The following is a 26,241-nucleotide window of genomic DNA, read 5'->3' on the forward strand; positions in this document are numbered from 1 at the left end:
ACTGAACAGAGATCTCTGCCATGATAGCAAATACTAGGCAGAGGAACTTTGTATATACCTCACCCATTCACTTCCTTTTTCTTTCTCTCCTTTCTGCACACACACACACACACATACACACACACACACAAATATATACAGTTAGCCTAAATATAATCAAAGCTGTTTCTATTCACAGGTAAAGTAGCCAGCCAAGTACAAGGGTGCCACAAAGCCAGTCTGTGCCTAATAAATACTCTCACTAGCCTGCCCCACTCAGTGATCTTCATCTATAAGAATGAACTTCAAATTAGATAATATTTGCAGGGACATTACCAATTGTAAAACTATAAATGAGTAAGAGTGATTAGTATCCCCATTTAATTATTAACAGAGTTATGGCAGTATCCAGTCAATGGGGGGCTGTTACTCAACTAGGAATGCTACTTATCACAGTCATTAAGGTCCCCCAGCATCTGACCCTCTCCCACCATTTCCAATACTTGTCTCATGGTTCTTTTGCATAAAGCTACCACCCTATTCAGGCTGTCTCCTCCTTGTCCCCCATAGGTATCTTTACTGTTCTTACCTCTTTGCTCTTTTTCACACTGTTGCCTTGGTCTATAATTCTGTTCTAAATCCCACCCATGTTTCAAGTCCTACCTCAAGCCAAGGTAGGACAAGCACATTTCAGGAATACTGTAAAGCCAATTACTCTCAGGGAATCAGATCTAGATAACTAAATCACTGTCTAGTTCTGAATTGTATTTGATCTTTTTAATCTGTCAAAAATTGATCACTATTTGTTTCATTAGATTGGTTGGATCTCTCCAATTAGGATGTTAATTTCTGAGAATAGGAATCATCTCCTAGACATTTTCTCTTAGCAAGTCATAACAAACTGTGGGACACAGTAAATTAGTAACTGTTGATCGATTTCCTGATCTGAGTATCAATGGAAAATGGTAATCAACTCTTTTCCATTTTTGTTGAGGAAAGGCAAGATAAAATAGACTTGGCTTGTATCAAATAGGATTTAGATTATATGAAATTAATTTCCTGTTAGTAAAGGATATTGCACACCCATTATTATTAAAGGATATTGTGCTAACCCCTTCCTTAGAGGTCATTCAAATAATCTAAATAGCATCTGTAGTTTGTGTAAGTGGTAACCTTGTTGGACTCAAGGAGGAAGGATAAGGTAACTTCCCAAGGTCTCTCTTACACTTGAGAAATATATTTATTCACACATTAGTATGCCATGTTCTGAGTCTGGAATGTAATCCACTGCCTGTCTAATAGTTCAACAAAGAATACTTGTTATTGATATGTGTGTGTGTGTCTATGTGTAAATACTTTGGAAACGATAGAACATTCATTCATATGGCTTTGGCTTAAGATTTGATTGATTGCCTAATTCGTAGTATTTTATACAGTCCTAACTACTATAATATAAAATACTCTCTTAATAAGTCCTGCACAACTCTGAGACTCCCTCTCTAAATAATCTGTTTATATTTGGCAGGTAATTGCCAATGTGTTTTTTGGTGGGACTCTTTCGTCAGTTCTCCACATTATCATAACAGTGGTTATCATTACTGTGGCCACACTTGTGTCATTGCTGATCGATTGCCTTGGAATAGTTTTAGAGCTCAATGTAAGTACATTTAAAGATTCTAAGAATCCCTTTTAAAATAATGTTTACATTTAACATGAGATGTGTTTCCCCTTAACAAAGGTGTCACTTTCTAAAGTGGAATGAAAATGTGTTTGTTATATTATAGTAAATATTTATAAAGATGATATTGTGTACTTTATAGGACTATATTTTTAGAGCAGTGGTTCTCCAGTGGGGGAAATATTGCCCTTCCCTCTCCACCTGCAGGGGACATTTAGCAATGTCTAGAGACATTTTTAGTTGCCACAACTGGGTAGACTGGTGCTAGTGGTATCTAGTGGGTAGAGGACAGGAATGTGGCTAACCATCCCACAATGTGCAGGGTAACCCCTACTACAAAGAATTATCCAATCCAAAATGTCAATAGTGCTGAAATTAAGGTATTGGTTTAAAGGACATTTTTCATATTCTATTTTCTGTAGAACATACATATTACTAAAAATAACAATAAATTAAATGGATCTGGAAAGTCCTATGCAGAGTGAAGATAGGTCTAGAGAGATTAATTAAAATATGTAATGAAGAGACTTATATCCACACCCCGCATTAACTTACCCTGGTGCAAGTTCTTCTTTTTTTCTTTGAAGTATTTTTTTCTGCCTCTAGACTTTCCTTTGTAATCTCTACTGCTGCTTCCCAAATCTAGGTCCTCATCATATCACATCTGAATTAGTACTGGCGTTTTGCTTCAACTAGCATATATTTAAGCTCTGCTTCCAATTTATCACCATCCTGCTTAAAAGTCTCCACTTTCCTACCAACAAGCATAAAATCTGTTGCCTTTATGATCTGAACCCAAATCTTCTATGGAAAGTTTTTTACCGTTAACTTCCCAGAATCTGCCCTCAGCTCTAGTCGATCTTTTTTTTTTTTTTGCATTAAGCGGGCCTCTCACTGTTGTGGCCTCTCCCGTTGCGGAGCACAGGCTCCGGACGCGCAGGCTCAGCGGCCATGGCTCATGGGCCCAGCCGCTCCGCGGCATGTGGGATCTTCCCGGACCAGGGCACGAACCCATGTCCCCTGCATCGGCAGGCAGACTCTCAACCACTGCGCCACCAGGGAAGCCCTAGTCGATCTTATTTTTGACCTATGAGTAAGCCATATTAATTCTTCATTTTATCCTTTGGCTTATGTTTATTCTTTCCCGTAATTATTATTTTCCTTTCCTTTCTGTGCAAATATTACAAAGATTTAAAATTTAGTGCATTTTCTAACTTGTTTATTTGTTGATCAGATATATATTGAATAATTACAGTTGACCCTTGAACAACATGGGTTTGAACTGCACAGGTCCACTTGTGTACAGATTTTTTTCAATAAATATGTACTACATGAACCTCAGTTGGTTGAATCTGCAGATATGGAGGAATCAAGTATGTGGAGGGCTGACTATAAGTTATACACGGATTTTCAACTGCTCAGAAACCCCTTAACCCTTACATTATTCAAGGGTCAAGTATACTGTATTCCACACAACAGAGATACAAGGATGGGAGGAAATCAGAAAGGACCCATGCTATCGTGGAGCTTACAATCTCACAAATAAAAGTTCAGCTGCTATATAGGCAATGAAGAGAAGAAAGAGGTATAAGTAGACTCCTAAAAGACATTTTTGAGAAAAGATTGACAGAATTTGGTAACCAATTCAACTGGGAGGACAGGGGGATAGAGGGACACATCAAGAATGACTTCTTGGGATCCAGCAATTCCTCTTCTGGGTATTTATCCAAAGAAAAACAAAAACACTAATTTGAAAATATATATGCACCCTGAAGTACATGGCAGCATTATTTACAGTAGCCAAGATATAGAAACAACCTAAATGTCCATCAATAGATGAATGAATAAAGAAGATGTGGTATGTATATACAATGGAATACTACTTGGGCAAAACAAAATGAAATCATAGTTGGATCCAGAAAGTATTATGCTAAGTGAAATAAGTCACACAGAAAAAGACAAATACTGTATTGTCTTACTTATATGTGGAATCTAAGAAAGATTTTTAAAAAATGAAAACAGGCTCATAGATATGGAGAACAAATGAGTGGTTGCCAGAGGGGAGGGGGTAGGGGGTGAAATAGGTCAAGGAGATTAAGAGATACAAACTTCCAGTTATAGAAGAAATAAGCCATGTATATGTAATATACTGCATAAGGAATATGGTCTATAGTACTGTAATAACTTTGTACGGGGACAGATGATTTACTAAACTCATTCTGGTGATCATTTTATAATGTATGTAAATGTCAATTCACTATGTAGTGCACCTAAAACTAACATCGTGTGTCAACTATATGTCAGTTTTTAAAAGTGACCAAAAAAAAAAAAAAAGAATGACTCCTTGGTTCTACTTTGTGGAAGTAGGATAATGATGGCATTTGGTGAAACATGAATAGAAGTGAATCTACCACTTTAGAGTCTTTCATCTTCCCCTTCTACAGTCCTAATGAAATTTCTACTCAGAACCACACCACTTAGCATTTTTCAATCATGCCCCCACAGGGAGGGCAAGCTTTTCAGATGGAATCCCAAGTTATCATTTGCTCACTCCACTGAGAGTTAAGGGGAAGGGGAAGGGGAAGGTATTATTGTCAGTGCCCGAGACCCTGTTCCCTCCAGGTGCCATTTGGATTTGAAGGTCCAGGCAAAGGTAGTGGAAGATTCAGTCAGGAACACACTATTGGGAATTTTCCTGCATCAGAGTATATGGAAAGTAGGGAGTAGGCAGCTCCCCCAAAACCGCATGGGACTAGGGAAACATCTATTCCACTAACAATGGAAAGAAGGCTCATAGGAGAGATGGACCATTATCAAAAGTAACTTTTACCTACGTCCTAATTTTACATAGGCCAAAGGCTAGTAGGTTCACTCAAAATCATTTCATGTTCCAACCTTGGTCTACATAAAGGGATGAGTGCTACCTAAATGTGCTAACTTGATTTATGTATTATCTTGTATCAGGTATTGTTTGGACTGTCCATAAGCTTGCCTTGCCTACCTATGTGCAAGTTCTTTGGAGACAAGAATGGTACTTAGCTGCCTCCTCCATCTTCCACAGTATATAGCACAGTGCTAAGAACACAGTGCTCCAATTACTCCATGGGCGATTGCCCTTGGGAGCACAGTTGAGGAACTATTTCTACAAATGCCCCTGGACGTAAGAGACATTCTTAGTGTAGCACCAGGAAATTAAGTGTTACAAGAAATTGTTGGGGTTGACAGTAATGGTAACCCTCTAATTATGCTGAGGACATGATCGGCATGACTCCCAGCTCTGTTATTTCTTATTTTGTGAAATGTCTCATTTGAGTTCGCATGTTTGTTTGTTTGTTAGACTATTGTAGGATTGTCATATGAGAGAAAATGTCTTTATCAAGTGCCTTGCCACTCACTCTTTTGATAGCCTAAGAATGTTTTGTTCCCTTTAAGTTAAGCAAGCATGCACATATTGCTTATTTTTCAGGAATGATATATTTTTATAAATTTGACCATTACTTTCTGTTAACTGTGACTCTCCCTCACACTCACACAATAAAATTATAAGCACATAATCACATTAAATATTCCCTGTTATGCTTATGTTGACATTTTTTGTGGTTAAGACAGAATTCTGGTGTTGTAGTCAAAGAATAATACCTGGTGAATATCTGTTATTAAGTCAAGATCTGAGCTGGCTTGGAGGACTATTTTTAAAAATTTAAAACATGATTCTAGATCCTTAGATTTTTTAAAAACCTGGTTATATAAACATTCATAAAAAACAGAGTGTTAAATTGTCATGATCTGATAACTCAATTACACTAGTTTTAAAGCACTTTGTAGGAATTCATAAAATCTAAGATCTCCATTCTCTTCCAGACCACTTGAGTGCATATTTTTCCAGTCAAAAAAAGTCTTTTGGTTAGCACAATATCATAGTCAGGTCTTTGTTCAACTCCGTTTTGTGTGGGCATTTGTCATGTTTCATAAAGCCAGATCAAGCATCATTTCTGTCAGTAATGCAAGCCAGGTCACGCAACACTTTAGAAGTAGCTAAAGCATGTGGTGTTCCCCTTCTGAACAACAGTGTGAGCTAACATGTAGGGAGTATTTACTCTGTGCCAAGTGTTTTGCATGCATTATCCTCTTAATCTGTATTAATTGTATAGATGAAGAAACTGAGGCACAGAGTGATTGGAGTGATTAAATAGGTCACACTAGTTTTTTTTTTTAATTAAAGTATAGTTGATTTATAATAGATTACTTTCAGGTGTACAACATAGTGATTCAAAATTTCTATAGCTTATATTCCATTTAAAGTTAATATAATAGCTATATTTTCCTATGCTGTACAATATATCCTTGTAGCTTATCTATCTATCTTGATATCTCTTCATCCCCTTCCCCTATGCTGCCCTTTCCACCTTCACCTCTCCCCACTGGTAACCACTAGTTTGTTCTCTATATCTGTGAGTCTGTTTCTTTATTGTTATAGTCACTACTCTGTTTTATTTTTTACATTCCACATATAAGTGGCAACATACAGTATTTGTCTTTCTCTGATTTATTTCACTAAGCATAATACTCTCTAGGTCCATCCATGTTATTGCAAAATGCAGAATTTCATTCTTTTTTATGGCTGAGTAATATTTCTGTGTGTGTGTGTATGTGTATGGATACCACACCTTCTTTATCCATTCATCTGTTAATGAACACTTAAATAGGTCACACTAGTTTTAAGTGGTAGAATCAAGAACAAGTAGAGGGCTTCCCTGGTGGCGCAGTTGTTAAGAATCTGCCTGCCAATGCAGGAGACACGGGTTCAATCTCTGGCCCAGGAAGATCCCACATGCTGCAGAGCAACTAAGCCCGTGCGCCACAACTACTGAGCCTGTGCTCTAGAGCCCGCGAGCCGCAACTACTGAGCCCGTGTGCCACAACTGCTGAGCCCATGTGCCACAACTACGGAAGCCCACGGGCCTAGAACCCCTGCTCTGCAACAAGAGAAGCCACGATGGGAAACCCACGCACCACAACAAAGAGTAGCCCCCCACTCGCCACAACTAGAGAAAGCCCGCGCACAGCAACAAAGACCTAATACAGCCAAAAATAAAAACAAATAAATAAATTTATTTTTAAAAAAAAGAATAAGTGGAATATGGACCTTTACAAATGAGATGTGTAATAGAATCAGACCTTCAGTTTGCAAAGTTAGGGGAATGCTGTTACTTAGTATAACTAAAATAATACAGAATAAATTATTCAGGGTTATATTAGTTATTTAATAAAAAGCAAAACCCCATTTAGAACTTAGCTTCCCTTTTATTTTATTGTTTTCATGGCAGCAGACAACGACATATTTTCCAAGGCAAATGCACCCTCAATTTTAAAGGATTCATTTTAGAAACAAATAAAATAAATGTAGGTTCCATTCTTGGTAATAAGAATCCAGCATCTTGGCACTGACATTGCTCTTAGAGAGAAGAGGCATCTGCAGTAATTGGGTCCTATGGGTTTCTACGTGCAGCAGAACAAAGAGAAGAGATGAAGCAGCTGGTGCTTGTGGTCGGAGTAACCAGCCCAACAAGCACTGTGTGCAGCTTACAGTGGAAGGAGGACAGCAAACCAGTTACCCACAAGAGCCCACATACAGAGTGAGGGAGCCATAGTCCAAGCTGCCAAAGACCTCTGAGCTAGAGTTTCTTTTTAAGGTATCGGAACATATTTCACAAGTCCAAATTGATTACAAAGTAGAAATTTTCAATATGTATAAGCATTCTTTTTTTTTTTTTTTTTTTTTTGTGGTACGTGGGCCTCTCACTCTTGTGGCCCCTCCCGTTGCGGAGCACAGGCTCCGGACGCGCAGGCTCAGCGGCCATGGCTCACGGGCCTAGCCGCTCCGCGGCATGTGGGATCTTCCCGGACCAGGGCACGAACCCGTGTCCCCCACATCCGCAGGCGGACTCCCAACCACTGCGCCACCAGGGAAGCCCTATAAGCATTCTTTTATTTAGTTTTCAGCTTCTTTGCATCAAATGAGAGGTTTCTATTCAGGTAGGAGAATTCAGATACTTTTCCAATCTGTATTGCCAGTAAAGATCTTCAACACTTTGTTATTTCCCTCTTGCAAACTGCAAAATGCGCTGGCATCTGTGGTGTTATTATCAAAGGATAGTGCTTCCCCCCACCCTTTATAATTAAAGCTATATTTTCTTGTCTCCTTGATAAACTGTTATGGTATTTATGTCCTGTCAAGAAATTTCAAAAATTATCCCAAAGCCAGTGGTGTAACCTCAGGCAAGGCTATATTAGATAGATCAAATTAGCTGGACTCATTTATAGGGAATAGAGCAGATGGAACTGTTCTATCATTTTACTGATGATCTTAGGTCCTAACAACAATCTCTAGCGAGATGGAGCTCTCAAATATTAGGAAAGTAACCGCTATCAAGACAAGATACTCAACTGGACTTCTTCCAGTACAAACATCAGCTATACAGTTTTCCCACTACTTTCTCAACCCTTAAAAATTATGGCATAAACAGAACACCCATTACTTTGCACTGCCCAGCAAGTTAGGTTTGGAAGAGTCTGAAAATGCTGACTGATGACAGCTTCTTAGCAGCAGCTGGTGGCAGTATTCATCCTGATAGCACTTTCACACTCCACAGTTCCAGATGAAGTAGCTTCACATGTTTGTTCCTACGAAGAGAAGAGACTCTCTTTCTCTCTCCACACACACACACACGTACATATATAATTGTTTTCAAAAATTATTTCATAGAAATCAAAGGATAATTATTATAAGCACAGATTGAGTTCTACAGTATTTTTTATAACTTGAAAAACATTGTCAGTTTCAAGTGACATGATGGAGCCTAAGGAATCCATAATTCATTTAACTCTGGCCATATGAAAACTAATCCTTTATATGCTGTGTACCTTTTAGGTAATCATTTGTATTCATGTGCTATGAATAGCAAAATTATATTGTCCATATATTTTAAATTAGAATATGGTACCTCTTAGAATTTTTTCATTCTTATATCTCTGACTGCAGAAATATTTTCCATGAAGTGTGGTCCCTTCTATTCTTCCCCAGATTTTTAGATGCTGCCTGGCTACTCTGACTTCATAATTTGTCCCCCTCAATTGATATTTCTCCAGACTTTTGCTGTTTTTGTAAAAATAAAAAGTTACATTTTTTTTTTTTTTTTTGCGGTACGCGGGCCTCTCAGTGTTGTGGCCTGTCCCGTTGCGGAGCACAGACTCCGGACGCGCAGGCTCAGCGGCCATGGCTCACGGGCCCAGCCGCTCCACGGGACGTGGGATCCTCCCGGACCGGGGCATGAACCCGTGTCCCCTGCATCGGCAGATGGGCTCTCAACCACTGCGCCACCAGGGAAGCCCTGAAATGAAGAGTATAAGGAAATATGATGTGACTGAAAATATGGGAACTTTTAAGAGTTTGCCAGGAGTCAGTCTTACCATCTGCTTTATTTTATATTATTTTCTAATTATTATTTAAGCCTGATATACTATTATATTATTTTGCTTTTCTCATTTATAAATATACCATCAGTAAGGGAAAAACCTATTCCTAAGTCTTTCTTGGAATTATTTTTCTTTCCTCTGTTTGATTTAACTGAACCTATCAAACTTTTAACATGCATGATGACAAATACATTTTGTAAATGTTTTTTAAAACTGTCCAAGGAACGCTCCATTCGATAACATTATCTTATTTTTTGTTTTGAATACGCAGGGTGTGCTCTGTGCAGCTCCCCTAATTTTTATCATCCCATCAGCATGTTATCTGAAACTGTCTGAAGAACCGAGGACACACTCAGATAAGATTATGTCCTGTGTCATGCTTCCCATTGGTGCTGTGGTGATGGCTGTTGGATTTGTCATGGCTGTCACCAATCCTCAAGACTGCACCCACGGGCAGGAAATGTTCTACTGCTTTCCCGACAATTCCTCCCTCACAAACATCTCAATTTCTCATTTTCAACTGACAACGCAACTTTCAATTTTAAACGTCAGCATCTTTCAGTGAGTTGAGTGCTTTAAAAAATAGGTATTTTTCATAGACTTCTAAACTGCACAGTAACATTCACACGTTTTAGTCTCTATTATAAAATTATTACTTTGGCATTTATCAAGACTTGGTTTTTCTTTACTCTTCAGTCCAGTACAAAAGATAAAAAGGGGGGCTTCCCTGGTGGCGCAGTGGTTGAGAGTCCGCCTGCGGATGCAGGGGACACAGGTTCGTGCCCCGGTCTGGGAGGATCCCACATGCCACGGAGCGGCTGGGCCCCTGAGCCATGGCCGTTGAGCCTGTGCGTCCGGAGCCTGTGCTCCGCATGGAAAAAAAAGATAAAAAGGAGGGAATTCCCTGGCGGTCCAGTGGTTAGGACTCCATGCTTTCACTGCCGAGGACCCTAGTTGGGGAACTAAGATCCCGCAAGCCACACAGTGTGGAAAAAAAAAAAAAAAAAAGATAAAAAGGAAAAGAAAGTTGAATGTATTTTATCCTAAACTGGGACAAAATAATGTTTTGTTCTAATGACTGGGCTGCGCTAATCTTAAATGCAGGAGAAGCAGTGAAGCCTGTGGCGTCTGCTGCCACCCTCCCAAAGCAGTATTCTCTTATTTAATATGTGAGCCAATATACTGTGCTGTAAAATGAGTAGATGATTGTGGGTTGCAATTTTGTGTAGGTGGCCTTTATGAGAAAAATACGGTTTTTGTCTTAAAAGGAGGACTCAGAGGGAAGGAAAACTCAAGACTATTAAAGAGACTAGATATCCCAAGAGCAAAGTGAAGCTGTCCATTATGATTTCAGCAGCATCCCTTGTTTAGAGGAAAGTGAATCCCTGGAGAAATGAGTAAAGTCCTTCACATGTTACAAAGCGTGACTAATAGACTGGGTATACAGAGCAAGGTGTGTGAGGAAGCAAAATTACCTGGCAGTTTTGATCCTGTGGGAATATGATGGTGGTGCCATAAAATGAATTATAAAATGGGGGAAAACCACAAGTTGTTCTGAGGCACAAGCTTAAAGAGATCAGTTCTGCATCAGCTTTGGACCCGTTGAATGTGAAGTGCTGGCAGGAATAAACAACTGGAAGCTGAACTTTCAGACTAGAGCCTTGAGAGAAGAATCAGGGCACAGAAGAGGCAGTCTCACTGCTCCAGGGGGTCCTCAGAGAGATTCTTGGGTGCTCTCGTTGACTAGATTCTCCAGAAGCAGACAGTAAGAAGGAATTTGGCATTCGGGGTATTTATTAGGGATTATAACTAGTGGGACAGAGGGGGAAAGCAGGATCAGCTGGGCAAAATGGAACTGCAGTGCAGGCTGGCAAAGCCTCAGCCAAGTCCATAAGGAGTCTGGAGCATACGTGACCCATCAGAGTTGTCTCACTTCAAATGAAATAGCCATGTTTTAATACTGCTACTTCCATCAGTCCTTGAATGTGGGCAGCTCTTTGCAGCTGAGCAAACCCTAAAGGGACTGAGAGCTAGAGGTGATCTGCTGGTGGCTGGGACACAAATGCTTCCTTGTGCGGGGTCTGGGAGGCACAGCTGTGTTTGCCACAGCTGGCCTCAGTTTTTAATGAGAATTTTTTTATATCTCTTAAGGAGGATTTCATGTTTTCATATCTATGACAATCTTTTAAAAGTAACAAGAAAATTTGGGCCCATCTGGATGACTACCTTAAATCAAGTATCACCCACGATTTCATTTCTCACCTTTTCATCTGTATTTCAGTCAAGTTGACAATCCATAGTACTGCTTTGTTGTCGAATAGTGAGAAAATATCACAAGCAGAGAATGCACACCTGACGTATCTGTAAAAATCACAGGCCAAAAAAAAAATATTCCCACAGGAAGTGTAAAAGGGATAGTTTCACAGCAGTTTGAATACAGAAGTGGTGAAAGCTGAGTTGTCATGTAACTAATAATAAGAAAGGCCTCTTGAAAGCAAAGGAAGCTGCCCCTTAGCCGGCAGGGCCGTGCTCAGGCTTTGCGTGGTAGCATTCACTTCAACAAAACATCATCCAGGCCACTAAATTAATTTAAATTCTATTGGCTGTATAGCTTTTCTGTATTTCATTTGTAGAGTTGTTTTTTTATAGTTGGTTAAGAATCATAAGGTGATTTGTGTCCATATTTAGATCAATACATGTTTTGGTAAAATGCTTATAAAAATACTTTCATTCCATACTGAGGGAATGTAAGAAATTTTTGCAGCAGTCCATCTCTACATTACTCAGGACTGAGAAACACTGACCTACATAGTTGTTAGATAAAGTCATGAGAGAGGAGATTTCCAAGGGTGTACAAAGAAAAGTACGTCAAGGATAACGTAATTTAGTACTTAACCTTCTATTATCTTGTACTCTTGCTATTGCTACAGATACATTAACCTTGACTCAAGTAGGTGAAAAGCTCCGCTAAGAACTGAGTGCTGCGTTAATGCCTAATAAATATTTGTTCTGGTTTTGTGTGTATGTTTTCCAAATCAACTGCAGAACAAGACTACCTTGGGCCCAGTTATTAGCTGCAAGGATTACCACTTTCAAATTATGATAGAATAAATGTTACGAACACATCTATTTCACAGGAATACTTATGTTTATTTTGCCAACGTGCAGAACTTTGAGAACCACCCCCATCGATGTTCTGCCTCAATTTAATGAGATTTCCACTGAAACTCATTCCCTCCCTGCTACTTATTGCCTGTAACAAGACAACTTGAATATTTAATCCGGTTTTTGAAGTTGTCACTACATTTGACCTTATAAAGTGCTTCTTAATTTTAAAGAGGAGGGGAGGGAATAGTATATTTATACACAAATGCAAACATCTAGCAATACATTTCCTTTAAGGATATAGATTGGACGGCATCTGTATAACTTACAAATCGGGTCCTTATGCATGTCACTTATAATTGGTTCTTTAACCTCAACCCTAACTTGAACCGTCTTCAAATATCAGAACAGGTAGACTGCTTTGCCTCTGACCAACCCCAATGGTGTCAAGCAATAATTGTTGCCTCTTGTCTTTCCTAAAAGAACTCTGAAATCCAGGTTATCTAACTAGGAAAATCCCAACTAGTCCTTTGCTGGAGTCATACTGCACACATCTACTTAATTAGATGAGAGATAAAAAGATAAATTTATTGGATAGCAGCAGGCCTCCTTCTGGTTGATCTGTGGCAGTCTTCTCAGGGAAGTGGTGCTAGTCCATTTTTTAGTGTAGCTGGCCGCTGACAGGACCAGGCGTTGTCAGGTATTCTCAAGCATGGACCAACCAATGACCATGAGGTAAGGTACCCATAAATGCTTAACTGACCTTGATGGAGGTAATAATTAGCTACACCAATCAGATAACCTCCTTGAAGAATTTGTAATTATTCTAAAAAGAGTATAAAGGATTTGCCCGGATTACAGAGTAGACACGCAGAGTGGACAAGAGGCACCATGACCTAGAGAACTGGGAGACAAAGAAAACAGTACAGTCATTCTCTAGAGCAGTGGTTCACAAACTTCAACATGTGTCAGAATCATTGGCGGGCTTGTCAAAACACAGATTGCTGGGGCCCACATGCAGAGTTTCTGGTTCGGTGTTCTGGGTGAAGCCTGAGAATTTGCATTTGTTCAAAGTTCCCAGGTGATGCGGTTGCTGTTGAGTCAAAGATCACGTTTGAATAAGGATGGAGGTTGGACATAATAGAGATGCCAGATGGGGCCATGTGTTTAGAGGCTGGGCAGGGCGTAGAATGCCAGGTTGGAGGTCAGGAAGAAACTGAGAGTGGAGACAAGAGGGAGAGCTGTTGTCAGAGAGTAACTGTACTTATCCTTCATCTCTTTGAAAAATCCTTTGGAGAAGCTTACAGAGGGGAGAGGAGAGACCAAGACAGCGAGATTAGGGAAGAGTAATGACAAGGGAGGGGAGGAGAGTTAACAAAGAAGAAAACAGAGATTATGGTCTAAAGTCAACACAGCTGCAGTGGTTAAGCTACAAACCTGGTTTGGAACCTACAGGCATTCAGGGAAGATTGTGTGAGCTTCATAGCTCTTATTATGAGAAGGAAGAAAATATACCAGTTCCTCAAAAGTACAGCAAGTTTTCCTAGGACTAAACTCAATAAAATGTCTTACTTGGAAAAAAAATCTTATTTGGAACATGAGTAAAATTGGGTCATACTCATAATAACATCATGCTGATAAAGAATTCATGTGGCTATCTTTATAGGACATTTCAATAGTCATTTTCTAATATTTGCTCATTGAAAATGAAGATTATGAATAAATTTAGCTTTGGAATTTTTATTATATTGTTCACTTATAGCAATATGCTAAATGTCTCATTTAAAAAAAAAAGGCACATACAGATTTAATCTGTCCTTCGTTCCTAACACCTACCTGATTCTGGTCCTTACCAACTCACACCCAGACTAATGCCACAGCCTCTTACCTGAGCATTCTGCCTTCAGGCTCTCCTCCCTTCAAGATGATTTGTGCATCACTCCAAGAATCATCTTATTAAACTGATGCTTTGATAACACCAAATGCTTGCTCAGAAGCTTTTCATGAATCTCTTGTGCTTATAGGATAAAGTACAAACTCCGTGACCTGTATTCAAAGTTTTTATAGAATGGCCTCAACTTTTATATCTCACCTCATCTCCCATGACTGCAGGAAGGAACCCTTTTTTCTAATGTAACTAAAGCATTGTTTCACTAAAATTGCTTTCTGCCCCTTTTGCCATTGCCCTTGAATTCTTGCCATCCTCTCATCTGAAATATCCAAACCTTCCTTTCCCACCCTCATCAAATTCTGTCAATCCTCCAATCCCTGACAACTCTAGCTGCAGGTTAACGTTCCTCCTTTGGAATTCTGTAATTCTTATGTTATATGAAGAAACCATGTCCCGCCAACCAGACTAAAAGTTCCTTGAGGACAGTGTGTTTTAAAGCCTCTTTTTACTCTTAATAGTCCATGGCATGGTACCTTGAATGTACTAAACACTTAAGTATTTGAAGTGAGATTGGTAGTATAGAAGGGAAAATGGCTGATTGTACCTATAGCCATACATATTCTTTTAATTGGATTTTTCCATCCATAATGATTGTCATTCAGTAAAGTAGCAAGTTAATGTGATACAGTCATTCATCCAACAAGGTGGTTTAGATAATTAAGTTGAGTTTCTCGTTTTGCTTTATTAAGCATCAACCCTTCAGAGAATTTATTTAGAATATTCTTTTTTTTTTACATATAAGCACATACGTTTATTATTAATTTTAATATTAAAGACACATAATTTACAAATAATAATAGAGTATTCAGTACTGTATCATAAGTTCTTTATAGCCAATTGAATATTACAGGGTGCTTTGGTTGACTGTTGCCGAACTCTCATATCTGTAAGCAACCTATGATTGTAGTTCAACCATGATTTGACAAATGGAGTTCCATTCCAATTCACTCGTTTCCCAATAAATTTATTGTCACTAAATCTGAAATGTGATCTACTATTAAACTATTTTTATCCTCATATAAACTATACTCATTAAATTGAAATTTCTTTCAATTTTAGCACTACATATTTCAGAACCTCATCACCTGTCAGTGAAGAGACTGACTATTGTGTTGAATTGCATAATAGTTTTCAAATACTGGAAGAATATTTCCTTAATGTTCTGTGCTATTCATAATGTGATGGCCACAGACACACCACACTTCTGGTTTAATCTGCATTTTTTACATTTTTCTCAATTATTTTATGTTTAGACTATTTGGAATATTGTTAAAAGGTCTCTTCAAGTGCATACCAATCAGCACATAGTTTTTCACTTGTTTTGACTGCTAAATAAAAATTTACTTGTCTCTTTTTTTTTTTTTTTTTTTTTTTTGCGGTACGCGGGCCTCTCACCGCTGTGGCCTCTCCCGTGCGTTGCAGAGCACAGGCTCCAGACGCGCCGCTCCGCAGCCTGTGGGATGTGGGATGTGGGATCCTCCCCCACAGGGGCACGAACCCGTGTCCTCTAACATCGGCAGGCAGACTCTCAACCACTGCACCACCAGGGAAGCCCTTGTCTTTTTCTTAATTACAAGTTCTTTGAGACCTAAGACCATGTCGTATTTAGTTTTATTTTTTGCCAGTGTATGCTCATATATCTTAGTAATTTGAGATGCTTGGATAAACATTTAATGGCTTGAATTTACATAATTCAGATGTATTTAACTAAAATTTATAAGTTACCAGGAAAACCTACCTTAATTCCTTCATTTAATATTATTCCTAAAGAAATAGTCAAAACTTTAACGCAAAATATGTTTATGGTTCAGATACAATTATCACCTTGTTTAATCTCATCTGACTGCTCAGTAATTTGATAGAGCACAAAAAAGAAAAGGTAGTTTAGGAACGTGCAGGCAACAATTTAAGAAAAACACCCCAGACAACAAATGAGTTTGCAGTTTAAAATTTGAAAGACTGAAAAATTTTATTTCCAAGGCACAGTGTATTATCTTTTAATGTTGTGTTGCCGGAGGACAACAAGGCCAGTTCCAGAAAAATAAATCCGGTCCAGGCTTCTTACAGTCACATCTCTCTCAGAACAGTATTGTTCTTTAATTCTTTAGGTTCTGGGAGAAAAAAATAGTAAAGCGTCTTCTAAGACAGAGGAAAAATTATTGTACCCCAGAATGGCAGCCTTTGGGTGACTTCTGACTTTTCCTACACCACTTTGCATTCTTATAAAGTCCTAAAAAGAATTTTCTAAGTTACGCCTTTTAACTGTTGTTTCTCCATGTGCAAGACATAGACAAACTGGAAGTTGAGTGATATGACCTTGGGTTTTATGTGCTTATGTTTCAAAGCGTTTCAAAATGAATTTAGATTTGTTTAAAAAGCTGTAAGAATAGACAGGGAAGGAAATCAACATTAAATATTTAGAAAAATAGGGCTTAGAAAAACTTTGGGTTTTGTAGAAGTGGCTAGTTGATTGCACAAACACAGCAGGAGATGCTCCCTCTTCTAGAAGACAATCTGACCCTTCAAAATAGACATTTTAAACAAGAGATTAAGAAATTTTAAAATATTAGCTTGAGGTAGAAATTTGTCTCAGAAACAAATGCTTTTAAACGTGTAACCTAAATGCCAGCTGAGGACTCCTCACCCCCAAGTGAATTGGTTAAACTTGATCTTAAACCCCATTCCACACTCAGGAGCCTACTCCATAATTCTGGTAAATTAGCCTGGCTTACATTCTCACGCTTTTCTATGCCACCATAAAGCAGGGTTCTTTTGCTCTGTACCTGAAAAACTCCACAATACTCCAGATGCAAAACACACAGTCCCTGCACACAGTTCCATAAAAATCTATTCACATCATGCATTGTGTATTTTTTGTGTTGTTGTACCTTTTGAAGATTTAGAGTGCTTAGGAGGAAGGGTCACACCCTGGGGCATGGCCTTCGACCAATCTTTAGGCTTCACCTCCTAAACATCTCTACTCTTCATTTTTCATCTCCTTCAGATTAACAAGCAAATATTTCCCTGTGACTTTCTCAGCGAGGTCCCAGAACCTCCAGGCCTCTAGAAGACCCCTATTCCACTTTACCCCATACCTTGTCATTGTATTTTTTTGACACAAATGCCATTCTCTTCCTAAGAAGAATTCAGGTGGAAGCTGTCAGCACATCCATATTTTTCCATTTCCTGACATATAGGTACTCTGTCATTTATATTCTGAATTGCACTTCTGGACTTTACTCTCCGTAAAAAGAGAAACAAGGGACTTCCCTGACGGTCTAGTAGTTAAGACTCAGTGCTCCCAATGCAGGGGACACGGGTTCTGTCCCTGGTCGGTGAAGTAAGATCCTGCATGCTGCATGGCGCAGCTAAAAAAAAAGAGAGAAACAAGAAGACTTCTGCTTGCATAAAGTTAAAACTCGGTTCATGGCATTAAATAGGAGTGGTTCTGGGCTTCCCTGGTGGTGCAGTGGTTGAGAGTCCACCTGCCGATGCAGGGGACACGGGTTCGTGCCCCGGTCCGGGAAGATCCCACATGCTGCGGAGTGGCTGGGCCAGTGAGCCATGGCCGCTGAGCCTGCGCGTCCAGAGCCTGTGCTCCGTAAAGGGAGAGGCCACAGCAGTGAGAGGCCCGTGTACCGCAAAAAAAAAAAAAAAAAAAAAAAATAGGAGCGGTTCCATCCAAATGGATAACACAAGGTTGACCAGCTCCCGCTGTGGTTTCCCAGCAGTGAACCCTCATGGCTTAAAGTTGTGCTCCCACAAGCCCCTCTTGTGTATCTCCAGCCATTGTAGTTTCTCACCTCAACATCTATACTATTCTCCAAACAACCGCTGTGTGTCTGCCTACTTCCTTTGCAAGCCAGATAAAACTGGCGTTTCAGAATTAGATTACTGCAGGCCCAGCTGTAGTAGGTGGATAATCATCTGCTTTATAAGTGAGGAGAATATGAAAAGTCCCTCTACTCATTTTCTCAAATATCTTATGTAAATGATGCCATGGTATCTGACATATTGTTGATTGCTCTGCATTATTTAAAATAGAGACATCACTTAACACGGGGGCATTAATTAGGGGATCCAGACTGACAATTAGAAAGTGTAACTCTGAGAGGATGAGAATGCTGCTTCCCCACTTCTCTCCGTCTCCCTAAATTCTAGTAGCACTTAAGATTTTGCCCAAATGCCTCCTCCTCTGAAAGTTCCCCCCAGCCATTTCCAGCAGACCATAACTTTTCTTTTCTTTTTTTTAAAATAATGAATGTGGGGAATTCCCTGGCAGTCCAGCGGTTAAGACGCGGCACTGTCACTGCTGTGGACCTGGGTTCGATCCCTTTTCGGGGAACTAAGATCCCACAAGCTGCATGGCACAGCCAAAAAAATAAATACATAAATAAAATAAAATAATGAGTTTTTATTTCTCTCATAATTTAAAAAATGTAAACATTCTGTAATTCAGCCACAGCCTTTACTTCCAGATGACTTCTTCACTGGGCCTCAATTCCTTTTAAATAACAGACTCTTGTTCCAGAAGGCAGTTAGCTTTTCATCATGTTTTCTGTCTAGACAACATCCAAAGACAAATCCCAAAGGGGCAAGTATATGTACCCAGTAGTCACGCACAGTCTGAAGTAAGTTCATCATGAATGCTGGGGCCTTGATGCCAACAACAACCCCACGACCAAGGGCAGCGGTAAGCCCAGCCACCAGCCAGACCATGACTTTTCTTCTGCAAGACAACGGGTATATGTCTGACAAGTAATAGAAGGAACAATCTAGTGTAAATAAGAACTTTCTAACAATTAGAGGTAACGGATGTCAGCATGGGCTACCCTGGAACTTAGTGAGCATTCTGGGCCTGGAACAACTTAGAAGCTGGACAAACAATTGCCCACAGCGTGGTAGGGGCAGTTCACATGCTGGATAAAAATTGAACTTGATCTTTAAGGTCTCCCCAAATGCTGAGCTTCTAGGTACAACTTTGTGTCCTCTAATAAAGTAAAATACAGAGTTGTTATGGAATTCCTTCATCACTTATTTTTGCACACCTTTTTTTTCTAAATAAATATTAAACAGCTTAAAACCAGTGGTCCTTCATATTTTTTTTCAGTGCTTAGACTGCCTTGCACAGTATTAGTGGTCAGAAAAATTTATGGATTGAACCAGAAAGCTGGTTTTGAAGGGAGGTTAAGAAAGGGAAGGGAAAACAACCTTGAGAGAATAAAGCAGATATGAAGCAGCATCACCAAGCACCAAATGTCTAGGGATTAGGTCCCACTGAAGAATAAGAGCTCACAGGGAGTTAGAGGGATCCTTCAACAGTTTCCTTTGTTCTACCATCGGGTCTGTGCAGGAGTTATTGCTGCCACTGCTGACCAGCATGTGAGACCAGTTCTCATTCTCTTCTTGTCATCATCCTTGATTTTCTACTTACGGGAAAGATATTTGCAGGAAACACTAAAAGAATTGTTTAATAATTGTGTCAGATAGATCCATAAAGTCTTTAATTTCCCTCTTTGATTGGAGGAAATTCTCTAAAAACAGAATAGAACCCAATTACAGACAAGATAAAGACAAATGCATCAAACCCATGATTGGGTTCACAAATGTGCAGCATCTATTGGTGATTAAGAGCTGGGAGATGGCTATAGTGCCTTACCCTGAAAAGTAGGGTCTGTGGACCAGCAGCATTGGTATCACCCCGGGAGCTCTTTAAAAATGCAGAATCTCAGGCTCCACCCCAAACCTAATGAACCAGAATCTGCGTTATAATAAGAGCCCCAAGTTGTTCGTGTTCAAGTTTGAAAAGCACCAGTGTGCAGGTGGCTGTGTCTTTTGGGAAGGAGGCTTATCAGAATCAGCTAGGAATCTTAGTTAAATAGGAAACCACCTCCTGGAGAGTCTATTATGCCTATGTTAGGGCTTCTGTTACTGATGAGAATGTGTGATAACATATTTCTGGGAATTGGGGTAGGAAAAATAACTGTAAATCACTCATTTATGGCAATAACAGTTAAGTCCATTTCTGTTTATTGTGTTTTTTTCGGGAACAATCATACATTTAAAAAATGATTTTTTCCAACATTGTCTAAAATTGAACACACTAGCCATATATTTTCGTTAGCTCATAATGGCAATTTTTTTGTAACTGTAGTAGAAACAATGTTACAAATTAGGAAAACTTAAGACATCCTGTTGATTTCTAGTTTGTATGTAAAGAGCCCTAATGAATATCAGAAAGTTTTTAGCATAGAAATGTGCTTTCAGTTTATGATTATATCTATCATAAACAAATGGGGGGTGGAGAGTAGAAAGAAGTAGGAATATCTTGGCAATAAATGTTTAAAGCCTGAGCATAGTATTTATATTTGAATGCATAAAGAGGACAACCTAATAGATTAATGGGTGGAAGTCACCAACAATACTCTTTCTGTTGCTTCTAGATTAAGTAGTTGATTAAACAAAATATTCACTGTCATAGACATGCTCTTTAATTAGACTGAAAAGCAGCCTAAAATACATTTTACTTTAATGAAGATGAACATGTAATTACTTTGTTAACATTAAAAACTTAATGAAAGGAGTATGCTCTATTTAGAACTGAGCAATAACTGAGTCATACAATTTAATTTAAATTCAGTGAGGGTCTGGTATCCAGAGAAGGGAGAGTATTCCTCATTCTAATGTCAAGAACTCTTGACTATGAGGGTGAGCCACAAGAAGTCGTATCTAGGTGAGGGAGACTGGGTTTCCTCAGCCACAGGTGTGACAGGGCTTGAGATCTTAGTCCAAAGTTAGAAGGATGAATCTCAACTTTGTCCTATTCTCATAAACAAGTGATTTAACCTTTCTGATCCTCACTTTCCTCACCTGTAAAATGAAGAAATCATAATATCCTAGGTTTCTATGAGAGCTTGTCCTGTATTTATTGATAATTTGAATTACTATGTACTGTATTACACATACTTATTTTCTCCCATTGGGGTTTTTGCTTTTTTTCTTGATGAATTAATGATATCATGCCTTTATGAATAATGTACTAAGTAACTTAAAAAATTTTTTGGTATTTATCTTTTAATTTTGTTATTGATCATTTTACCTGATGAAACTTTTTTATTTTATATAGTCAAATATATATATTTTAAGATTTTTCAATAGTTTTCGTAAAAGTTGTTTTTCCGCTTAAGGGTACAGATGGTCCCCAACTTACACTGGTTCTGACTTACAATTTCTTGATTTATGATTATGCAAAAGCAATATGGATTCAGTAGAAACTGTACTTTGAATTGTGAACTGTGATCTTTTCTCAGGCTAGACATGTGGTACGATCCTCTCTGGTGCTGCTGGGAGTGGCAGCAGCTCCAAGTCAGCCATGAGACCAGGAGAACAATGATACACTTAAAAGCATTCTGTACCCATACAAGCATTCTGTTTTTCACTTTCAGTGCAGTATTCAGTAAATTACATGAGATATTCAACACTTTATTATAAAATAGGCTTTGTGTTAGATGATTTTGCCCAACTGGAGGCTAATGTTAATGTTCTGAGCGTGTTGAAGGTAGGCTAGACTCAGCTATGATGTTCAGTGATGTATTAAATGCATTTCAAATTATACTATTTTCAACTTCTGATGGGTTTATCAGAAGATGGGTTTAACCCCATCATAAGTTGAGGAAGATCTGTAGATAATACTTTACACCAGTATTCTAGTTTTGAATTAATTACAGTTCACTCATGTCTTTTATTTTTATTATAAAATTATAAAGTGCACATTGTAAATTAAAATGGAATAACATAGCACGAAGGGAAAACTAAAATCATCACACTGTTAATATTTTGGTTCACTACCATCCAGCCATTTTTCTATGTTATATTTTCTCCAAAGTTGGGACAATGCTATTGTGACATAATAAGAAATATATATTTGGTCTCGGCCTCCAGTTTTTGACACAGAGCTCCTAAAACTGTAATTTCCTAAGTGATAGGGTGCTAAGAGCATCTTTTGTCCTAATACTTGGTCTTTGACTCAGATTCCTGACACCAGAGTTTTTAAGACCCTTGGAATCTTTAGAAAGATGAGTGTCTTTTTGTATGCTAATGAGAAGACTGGGGGCTAGGGGCCCCTAGATAACTTCAGGTTGGGGGTTGGTCACCAGAAAGACCAAACGTTCAAAAGGTTGAACTTTTATTGACACCTTCAACCTGTGGGAAGGGGAGAGGGACTGGAGTAGAGTTAATCACCAACAGTCAATGATTTAATCAACCTTTTTAAAAAAATTTATTTATTTATTTATTTATTTTTTGGCTGTGTTGGGTCTTTGTTGCTGCACACCGCTGTTGCGGCGAGCGGGGCTACTCTTTGCTGTGATGCGTGAGCTTCTCATTGCAGTGGCTTCTCTTGCTGTGGAGCCTGGGCTCTAGGCGCATGGGCTTCAGTAGCTGTGGCCCATGGGCTTAGTTGCTCCGTGGCATGTGGGGTTCTTCCCTGACCAGGGCTCGAGCCCGTGTGCCCTACATTGGCAGGTGGACTCTTAACTACTGCACCACCAGGGAAGTCCCTCAAACATTCTTAAAACACAACAATTTGACTGTACATCCCCACAGTGATATGCTTTGAAAAAAAAGGAACATTAATAAAACCCCACACTATTTTGTATTTTATTGATGGTTATTTGTCATAGTGGAAGCATTGTTATTCCAAGGCTATTACATGGATATTGTGGCTCGATACAAATGAGAAATTATAACGATGCCCTTAAAAATCAGAATTTTGGACATAGGATGCAGATATAACATCAATAAAATTCTGTAAAATTCCTGCAGTCCTAAAATTGAATTGAAAATATCTGTGTGAATTCAAAAAGTATTTTATCTTAAAAGAATTAACTTATTTTCTAGCTCTGACCACTGCAAAGGGCTAGAAAGAATGACCAGTGCATAACATTTTGAGCACAGCAATACCAAAACTGTGTTCTCCAAGTACCTTCCCAATAAAAGGAACCAAGGCTCTTTGAAGAAATGGCTCAATGCAGAAGTGGAACAGAAAATGTGCAAAATAAAAATGGATGGCCAAAAACAAAGAAGCAGAACTATCAAAAAAATAAGGAAGGGCTTCCCTGGTGGCGCAGTGGTTGAGAGTCCGCCTGCCAACGCAGGGAACACGGGTTCGAGCCCCGGTCCAGGAAGATCCCACATGCCGTGGAGCGGCTGGGCCTGTGAGCCGTGGCTGCTGAGTCTGCACGTCCGGAGCCTGTGCTCCGCAATGGGAGAGGCCACAACAGTGAGAGGCCCGAGTCCCGCAAAAAATAAATAAATAAATAAAAATAAAAACAAGGAAGTCAGCTTGCAGAGGTTTGCTTCCACTGGTCAAAGACAGGATGATATGAGCATCAATCAGGATAATAATAGCAGTGGTTTAAAATAACTCCTTTATTATTACAAAATATTGGCTATATTCCCTGTTTTGTACAATATACCCTTGTAGCTTACTTTATACATAATAGTTTGTACATCTTTGGGAACTAGTTTTTTTGAGTATTAAGAAAAAAATGTATGAGCTCATAATCTTTTGGTCTTTGTGAAAGAAATTTTATCTGTACCCAACTTTAAGAATTGTTAGTATAAGATAATAGAGTTAGCTCCTAGAACTCAAATAATATTTATTAGTAATACTTTATTTTCCTGTTTGCAAAAATAAAATGGAAGTGAAAATATTATCAAGTAATTTTTTCTTAGCTTTCTATTATTTTTTTAATGTGACAAATGTAGTTGGCTAGAATACAGACAAAGCAAGCTTATCCTCTAATCATGTAGAAGACTTATCATTATTATTTGCTGTGAATTTTTTTTTCATAAATATAGTTTGCCAGTATGCAAATGTGACTAAAAGACATACAGTTTCCAGATGGGACACTCAAATTAAGGCACGAATAAAAAGTCTCTCCTCAATGGGTGCCCTCAGACACTTGCTTTGGACAAATTTCTGGGTAATCACAAGGCAGGATACTCCCCCCAAGACCACACATGGAAGATCACCGTCTTTTTCTTTTTTCACTTTTCTTCCCAGTAATACTCAACCCTGGTGATGTCCACAGGAACACAGCACCCTCAGGATGCATAACTTACACAACTCATTTAGGATCACAGAATCATAAAAACATTTGAGAAGGCTCTGAGTCTCTATTACAGTGTGAGAAAATTTCAGAATACAAATAATATAGTGTTGAGGTAATTTGCAAGTACACAGTCTCACATTCCTCAATAAACTTGGCACGGGTTTAAAGATTTAAACAATCTGTTCTTGGATGGCTTCACTTTTATTCCCCTTAGAGGCAGCTGGCCCCTCCTTTGGCCTTGACCCAGGGTCACTGTCCTTTCTTGCTAGACTTACCATCATCCCAGGCCTCTTCTGAGATTTACTTCTACTGCTCTCCTAGACCCTTAGGGAATCAGGCTCCTTTCCAGTCTGGGGCCCAAGTGAAGCTTTCTGCACTCACATGAAAAATGTTCTGGTAGGGCTTCCCTGGTGGCGCAGTGGTTGAGAATCCACCTGCCGATGCAGGGGACACGGGTTCATGCCCCGGTCTGGGAAGATCCCACATGCCGCGGAGCGGCTGGGCCCGTGAGCCATGGCCGCTGATCCTGCGCGTCCAGAGCCTGTGCTCCGCAACAGGAGAGGCCACAACAGTGAGAGGCCCGCGTACTGCAGGAAAAAGAAAAAAAAAAAAAAAAAAAAAAAAACTGTTCTGGTAGCTCCAAATGTGAGCTGAGAATTTTCTGCCCAACCTTCCTCTGGAGTCTGGGCAATGACAGTTTCCCTGAGTTAAGCATCCTCCCATAATCAATATGTTCTGAGTTTCCTCTTAATTGTTTAACTTTTTTTTCTCTCTCCTTCCTATGCTTCCAAATTTTAAAGAACTTGTATTATTCACTTCTGATCACATACACCTAAGGCTTCCCCACCACCACCCTCCACGCCAAATTCTAATGGCAGTTTCTATGAAAATGCCCAGGCTCTAAATGCATCCCTGGACTTGTGAACTCTACCTCCCAGTTGAATGCTTTGGCCCATCAAAACATGGAGAATCATATTTCCCAACTTAAATGCAGACTTATGGCAGACTTATGGCTGTCGCCACATGTAGCACACATCCCTAGGGATCATTCAGATTCCCCTGGATCCTCTCTCCAAGAACTGACCTTGAGCTGTTGGAGCCCCTTCTGCCCTTGTTCTTTGTACAGAGAAGCAGAAGTTCCTGAAAGTGACTGCATTCCTGAGAAAACCTATAGTCAAGTACTGACTTGTGTGGGAGTTTGACAGACCATTCTTTGCCTCAGAGTGGGACAAATCTATTATGTAATTTATGATCCAGAGTACCCTGTGGAATCTGAGACTCAGAAATCATGGGCAATTTCTCTCTCGCTTGTCTTGTTCCCCCTTTTCAGTCCTGCTTCCTCCATTTCCTTACCTGCTTCTCCTGGGAGCACTTCCTTAATAAATGTCAAATATTAATACATGAATCCTCATCTCAAGGTCAGCGTCTAGAGAGTTCAAACTGAGTCCATGCCATAAACATGCCAACATTTAATTACAAACAATCCCCCGAATTCTGTAAAACTGGTCATCCCGGGATTACCAAAATTTGAGAGGAAAAATTTGTACCTCCTTTCTAGTCCCACCCCTCCAAATCTAGGGAATAAATTATCCCCTCCTAGGGAATTCCCAGGCGGTCCAGTGGTTAGGATGCCACACTTTCATTGCTGAGGGCATGGGTTCAATCCCTGGTGGGGAACTAAGATCCTGCAAGCCGTGTGGCACAACCAAAAAAAAAAAAGAAAAGAAAAAAACAATTATCCCCTGCTAATTTTTTATATTGTATTAATTTCTTGGGTATTGGCTTTTTAAAAATCTATTGTCCAATTTCCATATTCTTAAGAATCAAAGTTTACCTATGTGGGGTTTTTTTTTAGTAAAAGTTAAACAGAAAAGGGATGGATTTAGTTTATCCATATAGTAACCTGAATACAATCTCTTGCCCCATATCTTTGCTCC

At 39.2% G+C, this 26,241-nt stretch overlaps 1 protein-coding gene across 1 annotated transcript in view; it reads left to right on the plus strand.

Moving 5' to 3' along the window:
• SLC38A11 (solute carrier family 38 member 11) overlaps nt 1-9,903 on the plus strand; it is a 51,317-nt gene extending 41,414 nt beyond the window's left edge. Inside the window, exons 11-12 of the mRNA XM_081242181.1 lie at nt 1,505-1,636; nt 9,405-9,903. Coding sequence (XP_081098307.1) covers nt 1,505-1,636; nt 9,405-9,698 — 426 coding nt within the window. The 3' untranslated portion in view covers nt 9,699-9,903. The remainder of the gene's footprint in view (nt 1-1,504; nt 1,637-9,404) is intronic.
• Nucleotides 9,904-26,241: the final 16,338 nt, after the last annotated feature.

The sequence above is a fragment of the Mesoplodon bidens genome (assembly GCF_964165515.1).
Source record: "Mesoplodon bidens genome assembly, chromosome: 8".
In the NCBI taxonomy this organism is placed as follows: domain Eukaryota; kingdom Metazoa; phylum Chordata; class Mammalia; order Artiodactyla; family Ziphiidae; genus Mesoplodon; species Mesoplodon bidens.